This window comes from Euleptes europaea, chromosome 7 (assembly GCF_029931775.1).
Source record: "Euleptes europaea isolate rEulEur1 chromosome 7, rEulEur1.hap1, whole genome shotgun sequence".
NCBI classification, from domain to species: Eukaryota; Metazoa; Chordata; class Lepidosauria; order Squamata; family Sphaerodactylidae; genus Euleptes; species Euleptes europaea.
Window position 1 is genome coordinate 6,211,130 of NC_079318.1, and position 17,788 is coordinate 6,228,917.

At 41.0% G+C, this 17,788-nt stretch overlaps 1 protein-coding gene across 1 annotated transcript in view; it reads left to right on the forward strand.

Moving 5' to 3' along the window:
- UTRN (utrophin) overlaps positions 1 to 17,788 on the forward strand; it is a 760,310-nt gene that overhangs the window by 177,261 nt on the left and 565,261 nt on the right. The window contains exons 11-17 of the mRNA XM_056853742.1: positions 1,442 to 1,592; positions 2,964 to 3,083; positions 5,371 to 5,472; positions 10,287 to 10,394; positions 10,881 to 11,060; positions 14,929 to 15,095; positions 16,424 to 16,547. Of these exons, the coding sequence (XP_056709720.1) occupies positions 1,442 to 1,592; positions 2,964 to 3,083; positions 5,371 to 5,472; positions 10,287 to 10,394; positions 10,881 to 11,060; positions 14,929 to 15,095; positions 16,424 to 16,547 (952 nt within the window). The remainder of the gene's footprint in view (positions 1 to 1,441; positions 1,593 to 2,963; positions 3,084 to 5,370; positions 5,473 to 10,286; positions 10,395 to 10,880; positions 11,061 to 14,928; positions 15,096 to 16,423; positions 16,548 to 17,788) is intronic.

Here is a 17,788-nt window from a genome sequence, read left to right on the forward strand (position 1 = left end):
AAGGTCAGCAAGTAAGGATAAGTCTAGTGTCCTAAAGTAAGCTCTAGCCCTGCGGCAAGCCCACAAACAGATTCCAGCAGACAGCAAATCCACGAAAGCAGTTTTATTGGTTAGAATCGACAGGTTTCAGAAGCCATATTCAAAAGGACACTAGTAAGGGGCAAAGGCAAGGTGCAGAGCATATATGGAAGAGCAAAAGGAGATAACTGGTAACCCAGGCAACCCCCCTCCCAGAGGCAGGAAGGAGTACTTGGCGATTCCCACAGTATGGGAATCTATGAAGACTAAACACGGGGCATAGACTGGCCTTGGACAGAATAGCACAACAGCACCTGGAAGCAGCACAATAGCACTACCACATACCATCCTCATGGCCTGCTCCTGACAGTGAGTTGATCTGGAAATGGGAGGCACTCCAGCTATTTTCTTTCCAAGCAGGAGGGCAGGCTCCACTCTCCTCCACATCTGCTAACTCCAGCCCTGGGAAGATCTTATTCAGCATTCAAAAGGCTGATCAGGGCCACAGGCCATGAGCCAAAGGGCCAAGACCCTTTGGGTTTTGTACTTTGGTCCTGCCAAAGGCTTGTTCTTCTGGCAAGCCCTAAGCTTTTCCAAGGACCTGGAAAAAGGGGAAAGGCAAATGCTTTGTATGAAACATTCTGATTTCTGTGTTCAGCATGTGCATCTGTGTTCTTTTAAAATAGTTTATCTTGGTCCCTAAATAAAACCCCTTAAAAGTATTAGGAGTTCTCATGAATATAAGACCACTGACTTGTTTAGTGAAATCACACACACCCTCCCCTGCCGCTGATTGCTGTTCCCTGAATTGCACTATTCAGTAAGTAACCAATTCTGTGGCATGCTAATCTGTTGAATCTGTTGAGCTGGAATCTGATGTGAGGGGAAGTTAAGCTGGAACAAAATATAGATGTGAGTCTTTGTACACCGGTGACACAATCATACTGTGGCAGCCCAGGCCTAGAATAAGTTAGCATTTTCTGTATATTGACTCATGGGTTACCCCACATTCTCCATACTACAGTGGGCCTTAATGAGAGAAGAACAATAGTAATATGCACAGTAGCAAGGCAGATGACTTAGTGGACTGAAGCAAGCTATGTGGTACTGAAAAATGCAGAGATAAAACTAAGTGTCCAAGATATCAGCAGACTTTATCAGAAACTAGCCCAAATCTAATGGTAAATGTAAATATATCCTAATATCCCTTGAAAGGAACACATATTGGGGTGTTCGTTATGTTGAAAGGGCATTTTTCAGCAGAAGCAAAATAGCTTTGTGTGCAGGTACATAATTGATTGTTACATTTAAATACTTAACTTATTTAAACATAGTATTTTATTTACTTTTATTAAAATACTTTTATCTTTACGCCAGTACCTGGCATAAATAATTCTGTCTGTCTTTGTTTTTAAATAAAAAGCCTCCATGATGTATTGATGGAACTCCAGAAGAAACAACTGCGGCAACTTGCTGACTGGTTGACTGCGACGGAAGAACGCATTCAAAAGATGGGATCTCAGTGCTTAGCTGACAATTTGGAGTCCTTTCAACAGCAGATGGATGAACATAAAGTATTTCCTTCCTTGCTTTAGTAAATATGATAGGGAAAGAATTTACTGTGCAGCGACTCAGGTTTTCTGGTGGAATTGTTACTGTAAAAACGTCTCTCTTTTGGTTAAGATTTCGATCCCCCTATGTGACAAGCAGACCTGCTCTAGTTGCTTTGAAGGACAGCAGGGGTTAGGAGCAAATAGTTAGCTCCCCACAAAAATAAATAAATACTATGCTTCAGACTCAATAGTGGTTATGATTCTAGATTAGTTTTCCTAGATATCCTTTCAGAATATAAACAATGTGATAATGTGTGTTAAATAAATGTGAGGAATGATTAATGTCAGGAGCAGTACTTGAACATAGACATAGTATCCCTGATTCCTTGAGAATATATGGAGCAATGAATGAGTGTGGCTATGGGTGGCAAAGGTCTTCCATGACTCCTTGTCTCTGCTCCGTCCAGAGGCCAGAGGAGAATCACTAAAAATGATCATGTTTGTCAATTCTGCCTTAACTGTCAGCTTTCTGAAGGTGCTTTAACATTTTAATTGCCCTGCAGTTTGCAGTCTTGTTTTCTTCTGTATTGTAAATAAATTGCAGATTGCGTATAACATGGTTAACTAAAATGAATGAATCTGACTTTCCATTTATTTATCCCTAATCAAATGCTAGCAAAGGTATTAGTTAAATTATTACCTATCACATGGGTGCCCCCTAGCTGCCTGTCCAGAAGCAAGAGAATGGGCATGGAATGGGCATGTAGAGCATTGGTGATGAAACCATTTTGGTGCATTAGGAAAGTGGCTTGGATCCATCACAGGGCTTTCCCTGAATGGAAGGGGTGTGTTTGTGTGTGATTTTTGCTGACTTTTCCTGTCCCACTGCAGACTTTCAATTTTCTTCCAGTGTTATTCCTGGAGCAGCATTTTTGGGCTATAGTTGCCTTGATAGCCCAGGCTAGCCTGATCTTGGAAGCTAAGCAGGGTTGCCCTGGTTAGTATTTGGATGAGAGACCACCAAGGTATTCTAGGGTTGCTATGCAGAGATCGGCAATGACAAACCTTTTAATGTCTCTTGCCTTGAAAACCCCATGAGGGATCTAAAGAAGTCAGCTGTAACTTGATGGCAAAAAAACAAAACAAAAAAACCTTGCTGTGAAAACCTACAGGGTCACCATATGTTGGCTGTGAATTGAAGACGCTTTATACACAGAGACACACACAGTGGAAGGAAGGAGGCAGGGAATTCCTGCTCCATAAATGGAAATCCCTTTTGCTCTTTGGAAATCTCTGCTGAATTCAAGCCCTTATTTTCTCATATAGCTGGCAGAGGCAATGAAATCAAATGTTCACTTCTGGTCCTTATAACTACTGAATCAATACTTTCAGGTTCTACAAAGTGATCTTGAAGCAGAGCAGGTTAAAGTCAACTCATTGACCCACATGGTGGTCATTGTGGATGAAAACAGTGGTGAGAGTGCCACAGCTGTGCTAGAGGAGCAACTGCAGGTGGGTGGGACTTTATTATAATCCAGTTGATTTGGTAGTGTAGTTGATACCGCTATTGATGTTGTTGAATATATGTGACTACTATATTGTGACTATCATACTCAAGCGCTCAAAAATATTGACGCTTACGATGAATGGATTGTTGCAGTTTTGTCCCATTTAGGGATCAATCCCTGTGTGCTCATGGGTATATGTGAACTATCAAAATGCGGAGCCCTGCACCTTGCTTTCCCTTTTAGCCCATCACCTCCAGTGTCTGTAGATACTGCAGAATTCTTTTTTCCAATCTAGGAATTTAGATGTACTTGGATCAAGTCTGTGAGCCCTGAAGTGCACCCTTAAGGGGTCAAGAGAAGTAATCCAGAACATACAGAACTATATTGTCGAAGGCTTTCACAGTCAGAGTTCATTGGTTCTTGTAGGTTATCCGGGCTGTGTAACCATGGTCTTGGAATTTTCTTTCCTGACGTTTCGCCAGCAGCTGTGGCAGGCATCTTCAGAGGAGTAACACTGAAGGACAGTGTCTCTCAGTGTCAAGTGTGTAGGAAGAGTCAGAGAGGGGTTGGGTTTGAGCTGAGTGCTGTCCTGCAGACGTAATGTGCTAATCATTGTCCTGTAAGTATCAAGATAATGTACTAATGAGAGTGTGGTATGTTAATATGGAAGCATTGTATCCTGAAATTATCTGGTAATGTGTGAAATCCAAAGCTAATCTGCATGGCTAGCCAGATAATTATTACCAGATAATTTCAGGATACAATGCTTCCATATTAACATACCACACTCTCATTAGTACATTATCTTGATACTTACAGGACAATGATTAGCACATTACGTCTGCAGGACAGCACTCAGCTCAAACCCAACCCCTCTCTGACTCTTCCTACACACTTGACACTGAGAGACACTGTCCTTCAGTGTTACTCCTCTGAAGATGCCTGCCACAGCTGCTAGCGAAACGTCAGGAAAGAAAATTCCAAGACCACGGTTACACAGCCTGGATAACCTACAAGAACCAATACAGAACTATCTTTGCCTGGATAAAATCTTGGACTCTGACTTGTTCAAACTGCTAATTGGAAGTCCTTTGGAATAGAATTAAATCTAATAAAACAATTTGAGGGAGTGGGTACCCTGTTTTGTTTGTGAAATCTAATCAGATTTTCCAGTCATCCATACATGCAAGTAAAGCCACAGTTGCTGCTTGCTGTAATTTCTTTTAAGCCATTCTTTGGTTTACTATGGCATCCCCCCACCCCAGGTTTCTGCCCAGTGTGAAACTACGAATGAACCTCGGGTTGGCGCATGCACTTCTTCACTCCCGTCTTCAAGTAAAGATGGAATTTCCTTGGTTCATTCATTAGCTTCTCCCCAAAATGAGATTGTAGGAGAGGTTGTATCTAATCCCTCACCATTTCTCAATATTATACAGTTTTTATAGAGCAGTTCTTTATAGCAGAAAGGATAAACTGAATAATTCAGCCAATAAACTGAAATTCAGTCCTCGTATGCCCAAGGTGCTGCTGTTGGCCAATCTGCTTGGGGACTGCAGAGTCTGCCTGTCCTAGAGGTAGTTGCACTCTCTCAAAGGAGCAAGTACATAGCTTTGGGATACTACTGGATTGGTTGGGAGTCTCAGGTTGGATCACATCCAGTTTAGATTACTGTAATGTGCTCTAGATGGGAATGCTTTTGAAAATATTATACCATTCAGAGTCATCTTCCTTTCAAGTAAATACGGTACAACTAGTAGGAGGCCTGCAAGATGCACGGGTGGGGGATCCCAACTCCCCCCGCCATCATGGCTCCAGGCCCTCACCACTGACCTTAAGCCCACCACTTCAGCAGGCGGGCCCGGAGCCTCTCTGTGTCTGTTGCTGTGGCAGCTGAGCCTGGAGTCACTCTGGTCATCCTTCACCACGCCAAGGCTGCCGGGCCCAGAGTGGGTCCCTGCTGCAGTGGAAACCACCTTTTCAAAAAAAATTCAACTCCCCCCATATATTTTTTTAATGTCAGATTTTTCTGCAGACCTAGGAGGTCCCCCAAGTCGACAGAAACATCTGTTTGGGGTAAGAGTGATCCCAATCTACAGATCTAGGTATCCACAGATGGGGGGCGGACTTGGGAATTAGATACATAGTTATTTTGGAAACTTCACTAGAGGTAAAAAAACTAAATAGAAATTTTAAAAAGATAAAACCAGCCTTGAAATAGTTATGCTAATATTTACTTTAGTTTTTCATCTGTTTCCAAGGGAGAAATACATGGTTTGTTTTGTTATTTCCAGAAACTTGGTGAACGCTGGACAGCAGTTTGTCGTTGGACTGAGGAGCGATGGCTCAAACTCCAAGAGATTAATATCTTATGGCAGGGACTCTTGGAAGAACAGGTCAAATTTATTTGATTTAGACTTTGTTTCATTCTATTTATAATTATCCCTGGCCTTTCTCCTAAAATCAAAGGTGTCTTTCTTTGGGAGACTTTACCCAAATACATAACATTTACATTAAACAAGCAGTACAAGAAAAAGCTGGAGAAAGAGCCTCCCAAACATGTTGGGATTCTTTGACAAAAAGCTCCTTAATATTGTTACAGCTAGGCTGTATTGCTGGTATTTATGTTAAGTCTGTGTTCTCATGACCGTTATTTGTTTTATAGTGCAATCCTGCACAGAGTTTCAGACAGCCCGTCGATTTCAGTGGGTTTTGGCTGAAGCAACTCTGTATAGGAATGTTCTGCTAATAGGGCCAATTTTGCTGTGTGCCTTTGTACAAAATTGAACGAGCATTACATAAGGAGGGATTTAGAAGTAACCATTTTGCTTTAACGTGTTAATGAGAATTCTACTAAATTTGTCAAGGAATCATGTTGAGGAAGTGATTTTTTTTTCTTCCTGAGACATATAGCAGTTGCTTCTGTTACATAGAACCTATATCTAAAGAAGGATCTTATGACTAGTGTGTCAAAGGGGGCAAACTTTGGGTTGGATCCAGCAATATGCTTGCACAAGTATTGTGGATCCTCTCTTTCCCACTCCACCAGCAGCCCATGATCTCAGCAATAGGGATTTTCATAGTTTAATGGTCTTTGTGGGAGTGCTTAAAAAATTTGATGCCCATGTAATTTTTTTTTATTAAGTGGGGGAAATACTTTGTCATGTTAAGAATTAATTTTCATTGCCTTGAATATATAAGTTATTGTTCTGGTATCTAGCTATGCATCTCTCCTGGTGGTGATCAGTAATTACTCTTTAGAATTATTTATAAGTTCACGGTGCTACAAGATTAGTGAATGAGCCTTTCTATCTTGCTTTCTGCCAGAGTCTAGTTACCTAAATGATGGGTGAGATAAAGATAAGCAATTTGCCTGCTGCTTTCCTTGAGTATAAGTCACTATTACATATAAATAGCATCCAATCTGTTTAAAAATTATAATTCTTTTGTGTTTTTAAGACCACTGAGGAGCTGAACATTATCAGTCATAGTAAAATAATAGTAAATGAGCAACTGTATATTCAAAAGATTGCATTAACCGGCAGTAAATACTGGAAATAGTCCACAAACACTGCAGTGACAGTATTAAATGCAGCTTATTAATCGTATGATTAAATATGTTTAAGATTAATATAAAAGAATAATGGAGTACAATAAAATAACCTTAGTAGACAAAATCCTTCACAGAAGTGAATCTTATAATCTTGAGGGAGGTATTTATGTCACAGTGATTCCTGGGAGGAGCCTGTTGGGAGGGCTGGGCCACCCAGTATTAGGGCTGGAAGGAAGATCTTTTATTCACTGTGCCAATGTCCTCAGGGGCTGGTTTTTATTTTCCTAATGGATTATTTCATTTCATTTATTTGATTAATATCCTGCCCTTTCCCAGCACAAGCTGGGCTCAGCTTCCAATAAGTAATTAATACAATCTATAACACTATAAGTTACAAAAATTAAAACAACATTTCACACATTTTCAGTAAAATCATATACTCTGAATAAAATGCTGCCAGTCATTGTCTATAAAAAGTGGCGCTCTAAAACTATGCTCCCACCTTCTAAAATCTACCTATTATTTCAATTGTTAGAAGCCACCAACATTGCAAGGCGATGTCATTCCAGGGGAAGGTGGTATAGGGTATTATCTCTTGCCCAATTTCCTTGGGCTTTAAGAGACAAACTGGAATTCTGAGTGATAGAAGGGAGCTGTACACTTGATGTCTTGGTAAGCATTTAATTGTACAGCGGAAAGTGAATGGGTGCGCTCACAGTAACAACTTGGGGTTAAACCTGCTTTTGTTGACTGTGATACTGGCCAGGCAGGCTGCCCCTTGGTCATACCAGTGTGTGATAAAACATTGGGATTTGGCTTTTTTATATATCAGGATTTTATTCATTTGTGTCCTGCCCTTTCCTAAAGCAGCCCAGGGCTACCCTTAGTCTTATAAAGAAGGGAGATCCTTCTGTTGCCATCCTCTGCCAATGGCTGACGACTTTTCTTTGTTTTGTTTGGCATTGCCTCAATGACCCTTCCTTCCTAATCAGTGTTTTTATGTTTTCTATGTATTTTAGTTCTTTGTTATATCTACTTTAAGTCTGTTTTTAAATTGTTTTAATATGTGTTTGGGAGGGGGTTTGATTTTAATTGTTTTAAAATACGATTTTATCATGTATGTTTTAAATATTTAGCCACCTAGGTGGCCCTTGTAAGGGTGGAAAGGTGGGATACAAATTCTATAAACAAACAAACAAACAAACAAAACAAAACAATAACCCCGTGAGGTAGATCAAATTGAGGGAGAATGACTTGCTCAAAGCCACTTACTGTCAAAAAGAAATGTATAAATTGAAATTGAGGGACTTTAATGCCTGATTACAGTGGGACCTGAGGATATGTAGGATAGGCTATGTTCAGTGGGACAGCATCTGCTTGGCATACAGAAGGTCCCAGGTTCAGTCCCTGGCATGTCCAGTTTAGAAGAATCAGATAATAGGTGATATGAAAGACCTCTGCCTGTGACCCTGGAGAGTCACTGCTAGTCTGAGTAGACAGTATTGACCTTGATAGATTAATGAAGAAGAGTTGGTTTTTATATCCCATTTTTCTCTAGCTTTAAGGAGTCTCAAAGCGGCTTACAATCACCTGCCCTCCCCCCCTACAACAGACACCTTGTGAGGTAGGTGGGGCTGAGAGAGTTCTGAGAAAACTGTGACTAGCCCAAGGTCACCCAGCAGGCTTCATGTGGAGGGGTGGGGAATCAAACCTAGTTCTCCAGATTAGAGTCCACCTCTCTTAACAACTATGTCATACTGGCTGTGATTCAGTGTAAGGTAGTTCATGTGTCTTTGTTTATGTGTTTTATCTGGCATATTAGCTGCAAATAAAATTTATTTATTATTCATGTGTCTGTGATTCCCCCCCCCAGTTTGTCCCTACAGTTTACCTGCTGTGATAGTTATAAGGATGAGCAAATGAAGACTGCCTAATATTTTGCTAATTATACTTATGTTGATGTACAATAGTTAATAGTTGAGAAAAAATGGGTGAAATGACATCTGATGAAGACATCCATTTTGCCAATTAAATGCTTGAACAACCTAAGAGGTAGCATACAATGCATGGCAGCTTTGGAAGTGCAGTGCTTGGAAAGTCAGTATGCTTCAGGTCATTCAGTACAGCACATGGCTGGCTGGGAATATGCTTGATCTTTCAAAAGAATATATAATGCTGAGCCCTGGTTCACTCCTGCAACTGTTTGTAACTGCCACCAGGATTACCACTACTGTTTGCCTTTGGTACAGAGAGATCGAGGAAATAGTTGAGCCCTCCAAAGGGCCGTGCTAAACCCAAGATCACTCTGTCTTGGAAATTGTATGGTCTAGGTGACTTGATTGTAAAGGCTTATGACACATGCAGCTGCCTTGTACTGAATCAGACCATCAAAGTCAGTACTGTCTACTCAGACTGGCAGCAGTGCTCAAGGGGTTTCTTTTAGGCAAAGGTCTTTCATATTACCTACCACCTGATACCTTTAACTGGAGATGCCAGGGATTGAACTTGGGACCTTCTGAGTCATGGCCCTTCCCAACCTAAATGGTTGGACAAGTGAGAGTTTCTTTTTGTATCGATTTTTTTAATGGTAAACTTTGGCAATTGGTGGAGGTTGAGTAAGAAAGCATTGAAAAGCCATGGTCCTATGAGTATGGAAGGGGAGGCATTGGTAAATATTGCCAGAGAAATGTGAAATGGTTATTATATTACCTGGAAAAATCTACCTAGATTTCAGAGGCACAAATTTGAATGTTTATGGTGCCAGTATTCTTACAATCAATGTAACTCAGTTTACGGAGACTGGTTATGACTGTGATTAATTTAGCATAGTAGTCTGTGAACTTCTAGAAATGGAGGTTGTAGGCTACATTCCATGTCACAAAAGTTCTGCTATAAGTAATGTTTCTCCTTTTTGTTGAAAAATGGAACACAGTTTTTAAACCAGCTTTACTCTTACTAACTGCAATAAGTGGAGCAAAACACTGATGTGATTCCAAAGTAAATGTTGCAGTTAATGTACCTTTAAAGCCCTAAACGGTCTGAGATCATCATACCTGTGGGACCGCCTTTCCCAGTACACCCCCCCAGAGAAGGTTACACTCAGCTAGTAATAATTTAACTTTTGGTCCCTGGCCCAAGAAGTGTCTGGATGTCCCCAACCAGACCCAGAGCCTTTTCAGCTCTGGCCCCGGTCTGGTAGAACTCTCAGGTGAGACCCGGGGCCTGCAGGACATGGGTCAATTCTGCAGGGCCTGCAAGACTGAGACATTCTACCAGGCCTATGGTTGAGGCTGCCGGTATATTGTAGCTGGCGTCCATACCCCTATTCTTAGTTTTATTTCTTCAGTTGTTCCTGGAATAATTGGTTCTGTTTTCCCTTTCCTTTTTCTCCTCCCTCTCTCTGACTGGTTGTCCCCATTACTGAAGTTAATATGAAGGGCGTCAACTGGATTTTAAAATTAATAAGGTTGTAATTATAGTCTATATTTTACAATATGTATTTTAATTGATTGTATCATTTTGATTGTTAGCCGCCCTGAGCCTGACTGTAGTCCAATAAACTAAACTAAACTAAACAGTGATGATGGTGATGATTAACAGAGACTCAGGGAATTGTGTAGATATTCCTGCAGCATATTTGTTTCTCTCTACGTGCAGTGCTTGTTGAAAACCTGGTTAGTTGAAAAAGAAGAGGCTTTAAACAAAGTACAAACAAGCAACTTCAAAGATCAAAATGAGCTTGGAGTGAATGTTCGAAAGCTGGCAGTGAGTATTACTTGCTTTGTATTTGAAACTAGCTTAATAATATTAAATGTCACACCCTGTTCTGTCCTCAGCACCCGCTCAGTGGGGGTAGTATCAGGTTTCTTTCCTAAATATTGATTTCATGGTTCAGCAATTTTTACAGCAACGTCTTAAATTATTTTACAAATTTATGGGAGAAATGTAGCTGAAGAAATGTGCAATACACTCTGCTACCTGTGAGATACTTGTGTGATAGATAAGTGTAAAAACATGCAAGAATGGTTGCAATGTGACAATATGCAGCTACATGTATTTTTGATTTTTTAAACAAGGGGGCAGATTAGCTAGATAATGGCAACCAAACGGTAGTTAATTTCTTTAGTCCTCATAAGTAATATCTCCCCCTATACTTGTAATAACTTATAGTTTGTTTTGCTATGTCTTGTTAATTTGGAAAGTTTGAACAAACTACCTACAAGGAAATGGCTAACTTTGTTTTACTGTTAGATTTTGAAAGAAGATTTGGGAATGAAGCGTCAAATGTTAGATCAGCTGAATGAGGTGGCCCAAGATGTGACACAACTACTCAACAATGATAAAGTATCAACGAAAACTGAGAACGATCTGGAAGAGCTAACACAGAGTTGGGACAGCTTAGTTCAGAAACTTGAGGACTATTCTAATCAGGTAACTACAAATATATTACCATCTTTTTCCAGCTTCTAGATTGTCTATTGATAGTGTTGACCTTTAAACATAAATCTTTTCAAGATTTGGAAGCTAGTTTTTTCTTAAACTAAATTGATGAAAGCTGTTGGATTAGGCATTACCTAATTGGATTAGGCTCTCTAGTGTCCTATATAATTGGCTTTTGCAACAGTGAACAGCACGTTCAGCTAACTGAAGGTTTGCTTAAACTGAAGTTTTGCTTAAACAGAATATAGGGTCTCATTTGCTTAGTGCAAACATTAACCCAGCATTCTGTAAGCCTTTGCTGACAGCTTGTGCTAGACTTAGGTCGTCCCAGATGGATGGTTATGGACTTGTAATATAAACATTTATGGCAGAAAAGTATAAACTCAGAAACATCACACAATCCCCTGAAGCAGGTCAGTGCGTTTCAGTGCCTGTGCACTTAGAATCGACCTCTTCCTGAGAAGAAGTATGTTATCTTATTCAGTTAGACACCTAATAAGCGGGACTCAACTGCTTTCTTACCGAAGTAAGCTTTTTATTGAATTGCTTCAAAAATATGTAAAATATATAAAATATGTACATTTTTAACATAATGTAGTATGTATTTATGTAGATGTAGTCTTAAAATGTTACAAAAGTTCAGACATTATGAGTCTTAAACATGTTTATGTTGCAAGCAATCTTAAACAATCTCTATTTTATATCTTTATTTGAGAGTATCAAACAGAATAATAACATATTATTCATATTCATCATTCAAATAATATAACAGTTACAGAAACTTGTAAAAATGGTTAGTTCAGTGAATAAGATCTGATTTAGTTAAAAGTATCTTACTTCAAAATATCTAGAATATCATAATAGTAAGTAGGCATACTTTACCCAATCATATCATCTGTGAAACTCCCCAGTACAGCAGAGAGAGATCTGAGATCATGCTAAGATATGGTAGATCTCTAAGACCCTCCATTTGTTGTTGGAGTCTCTCAGTATCTCTGGTATATGTAAAGACCAGAGAAATCTCTCAGTAATCTCTGAGTTCATGTAAGAACTGAGTCTAGGAGTCTCTCTGTTTTATGCAAAGATCAGGGAGATCTGTGTGTGAATGAACCCCTTGTTCAGACAGGAACTAGAAAGCTCCATGAACCTTTAATCCATGCAAAGATTAAATAGTTCTGTGTAAGACCTCCTAGCTTAGAGGCTAGGAAAGTCTAAGAACTTCCTCTCCACAAGGACTGGAGTGCTCATGCAAGGGCTAGATAGATCTTAGTGAAAACTCCTTAATCCATGCTAGCATTAAGGAGATCTCATTGTCTCCATACAAGGGATGGAGAGATCTATCAAAAGTGAGCTAGGGAGCTCTTAGAACCTCCAAAGACTTGGAAGGATCTAAGCTCCTCCAGTCCATGGGGACTGGAAAGCTCTAAGAGCCTCAATCCACGCAAAGATCAAGGTCTGAGAGCTTACATCCCACGCAAGGGATGGAGAGATCCATGAGCATCCAACCTACGCAAAGGTTGGAGATCTAAGAACCTCTGAACATTAGGCTAGAAAGCTTCTTCTTTTATATGTTTTTGAGATCTGGTTTTCCTGATTTTTGATCTGATCTGATCTGTGAGATGTATTCTGAGTTTGCGCACAACTGCTGTATGAATTGAAGTGCCCTGGTTGTCTTATAGAGTCCAATGAAGACAACTATGAGGAGGTTAAAAAGAGCAACAGTTCTTTATTTAGCTAAACACAGACCTGGGGGTGAAATAACCCACAAATAAGATGCAGAGTTACTCACCCCAGAAACAAAGGAAGCTTAGGATCATTTATGCATTTGCATGGGGCAGGCCCATGGCTGCTGACAAGCAGATTGATACACAAAAGCACCAATGCACATTAAGTGTCTACTTCACTCTAGCCATAGATATTGCCCGAAGCCGTCTCTAAGCAAGTTTTAGGTCTTGTGATCTTGGAAGTAGAAAACACATTCCTAAGGATGAAGGTAATTCAGAGCTCTACTGGTGAAAGGCCGTACCAAGCACAGAGAGCATGATTTGTTGGTTCATGGCTCTCGGATGCCAACTTCCCCAAAGCTTCCATGTGTGTGCATATGAGTACATAGTATTTTATACCAGCCCTTATATCTGGGCATTACAGAATCCAGTAAATTCCTTGGATACCATATAAGGAGTTCCTCTTCCAGTAGGTAGGTCACTTACTGGTCATAACCACATATGCTTAACAGTTTGTGTCTTTGTTATACCTTTATAATGAATAAATATACCAGCATTTTACATCTCTCAAAGAGTATGCTAACATGAATATATTTACTAACATTCTACTGTAATTCATTCATATTTAAACTTAAAACCCAATATAACATTATACAACACTGTTTGATAATGTTTTCAATCAGTTACAGCTCTATACAGTTAGTGACAGTTTGGATTCCGGAAACTTAGTTCCTAAAAGCGTAGGATTCCAGAAGAGTCTCTTTCCAAAAGGAGTTACATGTCTAGGCATGTCTAGGCTTGCCTAGTTTCAAATGAAAGAGAAGCCTCTAATGGTGTTTTATTAACTTTAAATAGGAAAATTCTACAAATCCATCTATTCCATGTGTTTCTATAAGCTTCTACCGTATATACTCATGTATAAGCCGACCCGTGTATAAGCCGAGGTGCCTAATTTTACCCCAAAAATGGGGAAAAATTAGGCACCCGTGTATAAGCCGAGGGTCGGCTTACACAATGCCCCTGCCCCAGGTCGCCCTCCCGCCCGGCCTCCCGGGCCCTCCAGACCCACCCCGACCCCAGCGCCACCCTAGGGGGGAGGGAGAAGAGCCCCTGAACCCCTTACTCACCGGGAGGACGAGGCCTGCTGATCAGCTGGAGGTGGCGGCAGGGAAGGCACGCAGGCCGGAGGCGCCAGCGGGGCCCTGCCTGAGCGCAGGCAGGCCCTGCAGGCCTCAGAGAAGGCGCGGGGGGGGGCGGGGGGGGCCTGCCTGCACTCAGGCAGGCCCTGCAGGCCTCTCCCAGGCCGCAGAGAAGGCGCGGGGGGGGCGGCGGGGGGGTGGCAGGGGGGCAGTGGGGGGGGGCGGGGCCTGCCTGCACTCAGGCAGGCCCTGCAGGCCTCTCCCAGGCCGCAGAGAAGGCGCGGGGGGGGCGGGGGGGCGGCGGGGCCTGCCTGCACTCAGGCAGGCCCTGCAGGCCTCTCCCAGGCCGCAGAGAAGGCGTGCGGGATGGCGGCGGCAGCGGCGGTAAGTTCCCCCTCCCTCTATCCCTCCCCCCCTCCCCCCTCCCCTTGCCTACCGTATTGACCCGCGTATAAGCCGAGTTGGCTTTTTTCAGCCCTTTTTTTGGGCTGAAAAACTCGGCTTATACGCGAGTATATACGGTATATGGCGTATGTGTCCTGGCCTATACATACATGTGTCCTGGCCCCATACAGCTTCCAGAGCTTATAAAGATTTAGGGAAAGGCCACTAGTGCAGTGAGTGGACTCCACACTTTACCTGAAGAAGGCCCCAGGTTCAGTCTCCAGCAACTTCTCCTCTTAAAGGATATCAGTTACAATGCTGGAAAGGCTTCCAGCTTTGTTTTGAATGTCTGCTGCTTGTCAAATAGAACTACTGAACTAGAAGGGTTAGTGGTCTGATTTGTAAATGATTTTTCTAACTGTGGGTATTGTGCTCAAACCATGATATAAGATGTTTTAAGTTAAATGGAAGGGAGCAATGTACCTATTTTATTTTTTCAGTGAAATTAGTAGAAGTGTGTTACTGTTATTTGCTGCAATTGTGATGATATGAAATTGCCATGTATTCCTTAAATTATTGCATAATTTTGCTCACTGCTAATTTCTCTTTTAGGTTTCTCAGGCAGTTGGAAATGTTGGCATTTCACAGAAAATTTCACAGAAAATCATCACAGAGACAGTTATTGTCAAAGAGCAAAAAGCAGTTAAGCAGGAACAGTTTCCGCCTCTTCCTCCTCCGAAGAAAAGACAAGTCAGTGTAGACACAGAGGCTAAGAAAAAGTAAGCATATTTGGTTTTGGTTTAGTGGTGTTTTCTCTAACAAGAGAAGCCCTTTCCAATTCCCTTTCTCTTTCAGTATGAATGTTTATAATTGTGTTATAGCACAATATTGCAAAATATTGCCTTTCCTCAATTCATGTAGTAGAATATGTCTTTAAAGCAATCACTGTATGTTTTCTGAAGGTTTTTACCGGACAATTATTAAAACAAATCTTGCAAATATGGTTAGAAGGTTGGTTTCTCCCCCCCCCCACACTTTCTTCAGTTGCTACTCTGCGCGTGGCTCCTGCTATCCTGGCCGGACCATATATCTGATGAGAGGGAATGACTAAGTTGGCAGCGACAGAAGCTGCAGCAGTCTGCTGCATTGATCTAGGTCCCAGTAATACATCAGATCACTGTGTCTGCTGCATCTGCATCTTCTTCTTTTTTAAAAAAAATTAATGTATAAATATAAATATATATATATATTTACACATTTTCAAAAGACCAATACAGTGTGGCTTAAATGTAGACCTTCAATAGATGTACAATAAAAAAGTTACAAGCCATATGTAAAACAAGCAGGAAAAACAATAAAAGTAACAAATTTAGTGCCCTAACTTAAAATGATGCAAGTTATGGACCAGAGATAAAGGCACAGTTTAGCAAGACCTTTAAAATTGACTGCACGGGTTAACTGGGGAGGGGGGCGGGTGTCGTCAAGTGCTACAGAGTTTTAATTCATGTTTTTATAATTGGGTCATGATGCCATTTCATTAAGATTTATTGCATACTCAGTAAAGGAGCCCCAGGTACGTCGGAAAGTCTCTAGGTCTATCTGTTTCCAAGCAGCAGAGAGGAGAGAGAGCATTGCTTGCAGAAACTGCAGTGTGCCTGTTTGACAGCAGGTAGTTTCTGTTTGTGATGGGAAGCCAGGTGGAATACCTGTGTACATGCTTTGTAATGTACTTGCTAAGGATCCTCCAGGCAGTCAAGATGTGCTGCTGTTCAGCTTTGAGAGGACAGTTCTTGCCCCTGTGCATGCGATATCTGTATGGAGTGTTGGTGTTCTGTGCCCGTGGGTAGGTGGGTGGGTGAGACTTCCAGTGTGCTCAGTCTTGAGGGGGGATGGACAGCATGCTTGGTGTTACTGCCCCTCTATATGCCTTGTTTTACACTCAACATGCATGTAATGTTACTCATTGGCACCTTGTGTGTATTGGGCTCATGTGTTATTTCTAGCTTGACTACAGAGTGGCCTCTAATAAGATGCTGGTTACTGAAATGACTAATAGTATAATAATAGTGACTGAAATGACTAAATAGTATAATAACTCCTATACTAGGTTTGATTCTGAAATTGCTGAGTTGGTGAACTATATTTCGAAATCAAAATCTGCCATTCAGGCCATGGAGATAAAAGAATACAAGATGATGAGAGAGACTTCAGACATGAAAGAGAAACTGAAGGTAAAGTGGGAAGTGGGGATGCATTTTCAGTTAATCGGGTTATTTTGTCAGCTTAAGCTTGCTTTCAGCTGGAAGTAGAGTCTGGTCTGGAAGCTTTCTGTGTATTTAATTCAATTATTAAACATATTTAAAGTACTGGGCTAACATGGAACTCGCTGTGTTGGCTCTAAGCAGTGCTATTGTGCTTGTGGCAGACCATCCTAAAAGATTTCCTCAGCATTTCCTCCCAGATATTTCTCTTTTCAGTTTAAAAGAAGAAGCTGTGTAGTGTGAGAGGGAGTATATTTTCTAGAGAGCTCATTGTTAGAAAAAAACCCTGTAGGAGGCTTCTCCTAATCTGACAGCAAAACTGAGATCTATGGCCAGTTCTTAATCTTTCTATATGTCCTGCTGAGGAAGAGATCAAAGTATTCTACAGCTTAAATAACTGAGATTGTGTCAAAGCCAGTATAAATTCACTTTAAATAGCTTAATTAACTACATCACTACAATTGGCTAGTCTTGGCAAAGGACAGAAATCTGGAAGGACCTCTTGTATGAAATAAGTGTGACCTCGTAGCCTGGCAGAATTGTGTACAGGGACCATAGGAATGCTTTTAAAAAAACTCTTGGAAAAAAATATATCTTGAAAACATTTAATAGAATTATAGGACTTACTTTGGGTACCAGCATCGTTCCAAGGAGACAGCAGGCTTCCTTGAATGTCTAATCTGGAGTTGTAAAGTCTAATTTAAATAAAGATTTCAAAAGTAATAAGTGAGGGATGAAAAGAAAAAGAATAAAAACAGCACTTGACAACCAATTTTCCATAAAACAGTCCTTAGGCTAGAAACAGACCATAAAACAGCTAAAAGTTAACAGTTAAAGTCTGGGTAGAAAGAAATGCTTTGGCTTGCTGCCTAAAAAAGAGTAAAGTAGGTGCCGGCAGGGATGGCATATGGTCCACATATGGTCTTCCATCCTGGTAGCTTATAGGCACAGACCAGTTAAATTTATATTGTTTGTGTTAGTCTTCACTGTTGCAATGTTTCTGTTAACAGATAGTGTCCCTGTAAGTCGGGTGTAGAGTCTATTGCGCACGTTTTCTTCAGATGCTCTTTCTATGAGGAAGCAAGATTTAAGCTAACTTTCCATTTCCTTAATCTAACAAAGGATAACTCTGAGGAAGGGAGGCTGAGGAATCTTCTATGGGAAGGGTCAGCCCTAGGCTACTGCCAGGTAGTAGCAGGAGATCTCCTGCT